Genomic DNA, 8,672 nt, shown 5'->3' with positions numbered 1-8,672 from the left:
GAATGATGGCGGCCCTCCCGCCCTTCCTGCGGCGGGAACCTCTGCGCATGCGCAGTGCGTGGCGGCGGGAACTCGCCGTGAGGGGATGAGTCCCTCCCCTGAGGGGTGTCCGCGCCCCTCAGGCTGGGAACGGCAGCCTAAGGCTGCGTTTTAAAATAGAGAGGCGGGGAAAAAAGGCACAAAAAAAGCGTCGCAGTAACCCTGAGGCCGAGCGGAATGAAATAGAAATAAAGAATTAAAGAAAAAAAAAGGAAGAGTAAATTAGCATCGAGGTCTTAGAGAAGGAGTGGATCTGTTCTTGTCACTTCCAGAGTGCACAGATGGCTGGAAGCATCCAAAAATAGATGTTTAATGCTGGGGGGCAATGACAGAGGTCAGCCCGCTAAGATAAATACAGAATTCGTGTTACTGGGCTCCAAGATGAGTTGTCTCGGTCTGTAACAAAGAACGTGCAGCCACTGCTGCGGCTCAGTTGTTCATATCCATGCAAATGTGAAAAAAGGGTTTTTTTAGTAGTCACTGAACAGTCTGAAGCTTTTGCAGAGATAGGCTTTGCTCCATGGGATGCTTTATTATTATCATCTCTACAAGGTTCAGTGAGGAATGTTACAAAAGATAAACACAGCAATTGCTCCCAAAGGTTTCCTGGGCTGGATGCCCAGGTGAAAGGGCTGCAGCAGTTCAGTCATGTTTCCTGGGAATGCACAGCATGGTGCGGCTTGGAGTTGGTGGTATTTTCATTTGGTTTTGAATTAAAACACAATTAATAACTCCAGTCAGGGCATGGTAGTCAAAGCGTCTTTTGGGAAGTAAAGGGAATTCTGTGTATATGTTTTGGATGACCTTGAGATAGTCTGTGAAGATGAGATTGTCTATCAGAGATGGCCTGCTGCTTCCTATGCTCAGGGTGCACATCTGATAAGAGAGATTTAGTCCATCTGAAGCTCTGGGAGGAGGCTTTTTCAGCATATATATGTATATTTTGCTGCTACAACAGATGCAGCCATATATATATATATATATACCCACACATATAGGGCTGCATCTGTTGTAGCAGCAAAATTCAGGAGAAAACTGTATGAACATCTGTCAGTCAATTTTTATAGAGATACAATTCTGACAGTTTACTGGAGTTACCTTTTCTCACTGCTGCATTGAACTGTAGCAGAACTTTATTTGAGACTGTTTCAGTAAAATACCCAAATGTCTCTTTTAAATATCTGTGGTAGAGTTTATCTGACTTCCACTCTGCATCACCTTGTCTCTCAAATTGCCTGACATGATTCTGCCTGTTTTAGGTGGAGTTTTTGACCAGAGGGAAATGTTTTCAGACACGTCTCTCAAATAAGAAATTTGTTTCTGTAAAGACATTTTTCTCCAAATTTCAAAAAGTTTATTTTTGTGACTAATTTAAAAAAAGAAAAAAAGAAAAAAAAAAGGAAAAACTGAGAACAGACAAACATTAAGAAAACCAGACAAATTTCAGAGGTAACACATGCTCCTTATGACACTCTAAGATTTCAGATACAACACAGGGATTCAGGCTCTGATAACGGGACTTATCCCAGCTCACTCAGGCTGTATGTGGGATAGCAGTGAGGTACTGCAATTGTTCAGACCCTCATCTATCAGAAATAAACAGCAATTCTATAAAGTCACAGTAGCTGGGGGGGAGGAAAAAAGGAACTTGCAGGGAACTGGGGAGCACAATGCTACTTGCCAACATCAGAGAGATACTTTGGAGTCCTTTGGGCAGTTCTCCTCCCCATCCCATCTTCTCTGCCAAGAAGGGTAAAGAGATGCCACTGCCTCTTGTGAAGCAGGCAAAAAAACCTACTGTTATCAGGCCATTGTCCCAGTTTTGGAGCCTCTGCATGGAAATCAAAGAAGATGTAAACAGAGCATCCCATGTTTTCTCTGGATAAGCATTCCATAGAAAGGACTGGGCACAGAGGCAGCAAAGCCCAAGGAACCCCTCTCTCCAACACAGCATACAGCACTTTTTTGGTAACAGGGTCCCTTTTACCCCTTGACCATGGAAAGGGAAATGCAGATGTGGGGGGGGGGGGGCAGCAAAGGGACACTGCTCAGAGCCTCCCCAGCCTCTGTTCCAGGCAGCAGCAGCACCCAGGCCAGCTCTGCTGCTGTGGGGCTCAGGGCTGCTGCTCAGGACCATCTCCCCACTGCAGCAGTGCCAGGGTGGCCTGAGTGCCTGCCCAGATGAAGGGTCTCAGGCTGGTTTTGCAGCTCCTGCTGAGGCCAGCACTGCTCCAGCTGGGTTGCTGACTGCCTCCAAGCTGTCAATGTGGAAGCTAGCTTGTGTTTTTCTACATTACAGGGCAGCAGCAAAAGCAAGACTACAGTGTAGACATACCTTGTATCTCTCAGACCCCAAGCGCAACTTTATTTAGACAGACCAAAAAAAAAATAAATGCAAGTAGGTAAATAAAAACCAAATTTTGTGGGTGATTTTGGAGAGAGCTGCCTCGAGGGTCCGTGTTTCCTCACATGCACTCAACTAGGATACCTTCACTTTGCCTTTCTCGGGAGCTGCTTCATGGAGGAGTGGCTGCTCATCCCCGTTCACCGACAGCATCCTCTTCTCCGGCGGCAGCTCCTCGGGCTGCCGCGCAATCAGCAGGCGGCAGGTGAGCAGGATCCCAAACACCAGGGCGTGGGCATAACGCTTCAGGGGGTCCCCCACGAGCTGGTGGAAGAAGAGCACGGCCAGCACCAGGAGGAGGAGCAGGAAGTTGGCCACGTCCTTGGGGCGACCAGGCACCAGTGTCATGACAATGCCGCATGCCACTTCCAGGGCACCGATGCTCTTGCGGAGGAGGATGGAGCTCACTCCCATCTTCTTGAGCATGGGCAGGGCCCGCACGTAGCTTTTGTATGCTCGTTTCTGGAACCAAGCAGCCAAGGACATCATGTGAGAAAGTGAAGGCAAAGGTGACTTCCATTGAAACAGATTGATGTGCAACACGACCTAAAAATTATTTCAGTTATCACAGAGCACTCTGGCACAATACCCCAATCTGTAAAGCTTCTGTTTGGGGGTACATTAAACCATCAATCTGCAATTTCCCCTTTCTGAGCTGTTCTAAGCTCTTTCTAAGCTGTCTCCTCACTGGAAAACAGTTCTACAACTTCTCATCCATCTTTGGAACTACAACCAGGCCAGGTGTACCTTACCCCAAAATCTGAGGTTCTGATTGCTGGAATTAGTAGTGCAGAGCCCTGTTATTACAACAAACCTCTTTCTAAGAGTACCTTGTGTGTTAAAATTGACTAATACACCAAATCCCTGCAAAGCCAAAGCATAGCAAGTAAATACAAGTCTCTTTCTACTCCAAAGCAACTTACAGTAGTTATGGGCAGTGCAGCTTAGGGTGGGACTAAACATCAAAGCTGAGATTCACCAGTCCTATCCTATGCTTACATACCTTTATGATCCTTTCTTTCCTCAGGTGAAAGCAAGCTGACATTTGACATTTTTGTTCCCTGGTTTATGCTGGATTTAGAAGCAGTGTAAGCTGCAAGTCTCAGCCTGCTTACACAGCTGCCTTATTGTTTTGGGGAAAAAAACAACCTTTGTCCTTACACATGTCCAGGTTCTTGCATTTGAACATTAGGTGCTGGTGGCCTCACTGTTTCATTTGTTTGGTTTTTTTTTTCTGTTTTTGTTTTGCAATCAAGTATTTCCTTTATTTATATATATATATATTTTAATAAGGCTCCTATATTCAGTGTGAGACACTGAAATTATTTCCACTTATATTTGAAGACATTCTTGCCATTGTGTTCTCTGTTTTCTAATCAGCATGAGGGAAATGGAAGCCAAATCTCAGTTATAGGATTGTTTAGCACTCACAGGCACTGATCAGACTGTGTATTTACTTCCATACAATTTTGGAAACCTACATTACAGACATACAGAACTTTCCCACGTCTCCATCGATTTTGTTGCTTCCTTCTGAGAGGAACTGATGCTTCACAGGTTGTTAAAAAATATCCAGCATTGTCATTTTTGCTACAAAATAACTGAACACCTCGTGACACATTTCCTCCAAGTGTTTGCATTGTAAGGATGTATTTTAAACCATCAGTGACTAAAACCTCAGAGCAGAGTATTTTTAAACAGTTGTGAAAAATACATTTTTAAGAAATGTACTATAAGCATGTCCTAGAGTACTCTGGTATTTTAGGTATTTCAGTAGGCAAGCTAATGTGTTTTCTGCCAAATTAAAAACTACAAGTTTGGTGGTTTAGGTAGATAACAGAGGTTCTCTGTTTGCTGGGGCAAAAAGCCATCCTTATGGATTAGGTCAGGTTTTTCCTGTCTGCATGACCTGACAGACCACCACAGGATGCAGCCCAGCAAAGGCAGGAGAGCCTAATGAGCCATGAATATGTAACATGAATATGGACTATGAAGAATAATGGTGCTGTGTAATGTCTGCTTTATAAAACCAGAGATCATTCCTACCTGTAGGCCTGACTCTTGATAAAGCAGAAGGGGACACAGAAGTGAAATATTTTCAAGAGCAAGCCTTTTGCAATGCTCCTAAATTCTCTGTGCTTTTTTTTTTCTGTAGCAGAAGCTTAAGAGCTTTGTTTTCTAGGGGTTTTACCTCATGTGTCTCTTGCCCATGAGTTACTTCTTGGGGATTTTCCTCTGTGAGATCCCTGTGCTGGGCTGCAGACTAGGCACTGCAATTCAGACGTTATTTGAGAGCTAAGGAAAAGCAGCTGGGCAGGTGGAGCAAAGGGAGAGAACAGAATGTGCTGGAAACTTCCAGCACTATTTTTTTAAGGGCACAAAAATTATAGTAATCTTTTCAACCACCACAATAAATAACTGGGGAAGGAGGTGGGGGGGAGCAGGAGAATAAATAAACACAGATGAGGAAGCAAAATGTGGCAGCCAGTGCCTCACCTGCCTGCAGCTCTCAGAGCTCTGCAGCAGGGCTGGCCCTGAGCAGAGAGGAGCATAAACCAGTTCACCAGGTGGGAAATGCACACAGTGACTTCTCCGTCCTCTCCTCACCCCTTTCCTCTGAGGCAAGAGGGGGAGAGGCTCATTTCCCAGGCCAAAGAGAATAATAAGAAGACTATTAATAATACCTTCCTCTGCCAGCTAAGAATCTCAACGCATTTCACAATCATTAATTAATCCCTGCACAAGTCTGATGAGGTAGGGACAGCCAGTGTCATTATCCTTGCTTTAAAGCATGGAATTTTGAGGATGAACATCTCCCAGAGCAGGCATCTGCTTTTCCCACCCCCATCCAGTGGATAGGTTTCCCCTCGGGGATCAGCTGTCCCTGCTGCACGTCTGGCACTCCTGCAGGCCTTGTTTTTACAGCCCCTTGTGTTCCCATCTCCTGCAGGCTGTGTGTGCTGTGCCACCCCATCCTTGCCTCCCCTCCCCATCCTTATCCACCGGAGGTTTCTCCGTGCATCGGCTCAGCCGGAGCCAGGCGAGGGCTGCCAGGATATCCTGGGCACTGCGTTTTATTGGCTTCTCTCCATGTCGATCAAGCAATGAGTCAGATCGGCTTCTTCCCCCTCCTGGCCCTCGCTCGGGGTTCCAGGGCAGTCACCCCCTGCGTCCCCCCTGCTCCTGCTGCAAGGCGGGAGAGCCCTAGAGCACCTCCCTGCGTGCTGCCCGACTTACCATCTCATTGTAGGCATCCCTGCTGAGCCGGGGGGTCAGCTTGATCGTCCCCATAAAGACGAAGAAGAGCCCCAGGGCCACCGAGAGGGCGACAATGGTGATGGTCCTGGGAGATGCCATAGAGCCGCAGGGATCCGCTCCTAGCGAGGCCTTGTGGCTCTGGCTGGCAGCCCGGGTGGGAGGGAGTCCGTCACCATTGAAGGCTGTAGGAATAAAGCTGCAGAGGCAGGAGGATGACAGCGGGAGGGGATTCAGCCTCCTCCACTCGGCAACCCCTGGGTCCTAAAGCCCTGCAGCCAGAGCCAGGCAGCTCCAGCTCTGGAGCGCAAGAGGAACTCATCCTCTTGTTTCCTTGTGTGCTCCACAAATCGCCCACAGAAAGCCAAAACGGAGCCAGTTCTAGGGATGTGGGATGGCAGCCAAAGGCAGAGCACAGTCATTCCTTAGTGGGAAAACGAGGACATGTTAGCAGAGGGCACAGGAGTAACGTGCTGTGGAGGAGTGGGCTGGGGTCTCTTGTACAGAGAGAACTTTCAGTTTCAGATATTGAGATGCTCACACATAGCAAACAACATATAGCTTCATTTATTTGCACCAGGAAAGAAAAAGGAATGTTTTGTCCCCGTGGCTCTCCTGGAACCTGATGCTCAAAAGGGAAGATGAGGCCACTTATGTCACCCTGATAAAACCTATCCAATATGTTCAGCTATCCAGAGGCTAGTGGAAAAGTTTTATGATCCTCTGGTACTTTTTGATTTAAAGTAATTGTCTCGCCTGCAATTAATGCAACAAATTTCCTTTTGACCAAAACCTTGTAGAAATCTATTCAGATCTCACAGTGAGAAACTGTGAGATTATTATATGAAATTATACGAATATATATATATAAAAAATACAAATTATACAAAAAATGTCATATAATTACATGAAACAGAACTGCTGGAATATTGCATCCTTTGGTATAAAATGAAAGCAAGAGGCTGCAACAGTGTGTAAAAACCTACACTCATGGGATAGTGCAAGAGTGACACTTCCCATGCCTGTCATTACTCCCTTTATGGTGTAGTAATTCTTAAATCCTAAACACGTGTATTTTGACCCCCATGGCTTGAGAACTGGTTGCTGTTATTATTCAAAGCTGAGGTCTGGAATTAAAAGTCTGAAAAATACAGGCAACTCTCCCAGTTTCCTTGGGAGTTTATCAGCCTTGATTCCAAACATTCTGGGACTCCCACAACATAAGGGAACTCGGCTCACTCAGACTGCCCTCCCCATTACAGCACCTCCATCTCTGGCAGAGCTGGAGAAATAAAACAACACTGTAAGCAGGACAGGACACATACAAAACAGAAGAAAAATTTTAATTAGCTATATATAGAATAACATCCTGAAGAGGAAAAATATTGCAGCTGACATTTTCTCAGGGCACTTCATATTTAGGCATCAGGAATCATTAGTGGAGAAGGGGGAAGCAGATGTGAAAAGAGAGACACTGAAATCTGTTCTCTTTATTTAGTTTTATAGAAAAATCTCATTGGCTGGTGCCTCCTCCGGGCAGGGACTCCAACAAAGGAATCCCTGGGCTTTCATACTCTTCCAGCCTAAATCTCCCACAACAGCTCTGACCAGTGGAAAATTGGAGTCTGGTGTCTTCTCATTGTTCATTGGTTTGTGCAGAGTCTGTGGGTGAGAAGGCAGGGCTGGAAGTCCCGTGTCCTTTGTTAGGCACAAGGTCAGCGCCCATTCACAACTCATTGCCTGGGGCTCCTACCCAGGGCACAACTTGCAGCTCGAACACCGAGCTACAGATTCCTCAACACAGGGAGTCTTTTCCGGACGCTTTAACCAGCAGCCCAAGGTTTGCAGGGGAAGGAAGGGTGATGAAATGCTACAGAGAACCTTTTCACCCCAGGAGTCCAAGTAGTTCTTTACAGAACAATGGTGCTAGGCAACCCAAAGTAAGAGAAAAACCAAAATTATTTATTTTTATACAACTTCACAGAAAATAAGTTAAAATCCTAACTACATTGGCTCTTCAGGACAGGAGGAGGTTGCTTCCCAAGCTCTCAGAGCTCATTCCTGCCTCCTTGTCAGCGGGTGAACAGCAGCACCAGCTCACAATGAACAGTGTGAGGAAACATGTCAAAAGGAATAGCCAGCACAGGGGCAAATGGCTCCCCTGCCAGCTTCTTCCGTGGGTCAGGTGGGCAGCACAGCCTGTGGAAAGCAAAGAGCATCCTTTAGACCAGTAGCAGAAGCCTTCCCACCACTGGTATCACAATCCAAGGGGCACCCACAAAGGAGGTATCATGTGTTTGACTAACGTTCCTCAGAATCTGCAGCTGACACTGGCTGAGGTGTGGAACCATCAACACTGAATCCCCAACCAGCTCTGAAAACCTCAGGGACAAGCTGAACAGTCAGTGGCAAGTTCAAAGCTCCTTTTCTCACAAGCCATCCCAGCTGACAGACACTCAATTTTCACTTTTGCACTGCCCTTATGGCTGCCTACAGACAGATTTATCACCTGGGTGTGCTCCAGCTAAAGGCTGACCAGATAAAGCTACATGATTAACCCCTAAGCAGGTGACAAATCCCCTTGGCTTCACTTTCTTGACAAAGGGCCACCCTTCCTGCAGTGAACCCCATGGACTCTGCATCTCACACCCAGATGTGCTTTTTTTTCAGAGGGATGCACAATGTGCCATTTTCTATTCCTTACTGATGCCTTGTCTGGTTTTTCAGAGGGATGCACAATGTGCCATGTTTGAATTATTTTCTATTCCTCACTGATGCCTTGTCTGAACTTAACAGGGTCTGTCACTGAGATCAAGAGAAAGGAGGAGAGTGCTCACTCGAGGAAGTTCCTCATGGCTTCCCCCTCTGGCTTGCAGGAGATGTAGAGCAGCCTGCGGATGGCCCTGCAGTTCCGGATGGCTCGAACGACCCTGTAGTCTGCAAAAACAAACAGCCTGCTTTCCCTCCACCCCCC

General features: G+C 46.5%; 2 protein-coding genes across 2 annotated transcripts in view; both read right to left on the bottom strand.

Annotated features, from left to right (window-relative positions):
* Positions 1–1,376: 1,376 nt before the first annotated feature.
* On the bottom strand, positions 1,377–6,000 carry TMEM35A (transmembrane protein 35A). The gene is made up of 2 exons (XM_005419876.2): positions 5,681–6,000; positions 1,377–2,905 (listed from the first exon to the last, which is right to left on the bottom strand). The coding sequence occupies exons 1-2, from the start codon at positions 5,798–5,800 to the stop codon at positions 2,519–2,521; spliced, it is 507 nt and encodes a 168-aa protein (XP_005419933.1). The 5' UTR covers positions 5,801–6,000; the 3' UTR covers positions 1,377–2,518.
* A 1,639-nt stretch (positions 6,001–7,639) lies between these two features.
* Positions 7,640–8,672, bottom strand: part of TRMT2B (tRNA methyltransferase 2 homolog B) — a 6,155-nt gene continuing 5,122 nt past the window's right edge. The window contains exons 11-12 of the mRNA XM_005419943.2: positions 8,536–8,635; positions 7,640–7,897 (exon numbers count right to left, since the gene is read on the bottom strand). Coding sequence (XP_005420000.1) covers positions 7,771–7,897; positions 8,536–8,635 — 227 coding nt within the window. The 3' untranslated portion in view covers positions 7,640–7,770. The remainder of the gene's footprint in view (positions 7,898–8,535; positions 8,636–8,672) is intronic.

This window comes from Geospiza fortis, unplaced genomic scaffold (assembly GCF_000277835.1).
Source record: "Geospiza fortis unplaced genomic scaffold, GeoFor_1.0 scaffold157, whole genome shotgun sequence".
NCBI classification, from domain to species: domain Eukaryota; kingdom Metazoa; phylum Chordata; class Aves; order Passeriformes; family Thraupidae; genus Geospiza; species Geospiza fortis.
The sequence above is the reverse complement of the archived record's forward strand: the minus strand, read 5'-3'. Positions and strand labels throughout refer to the sequence as shown.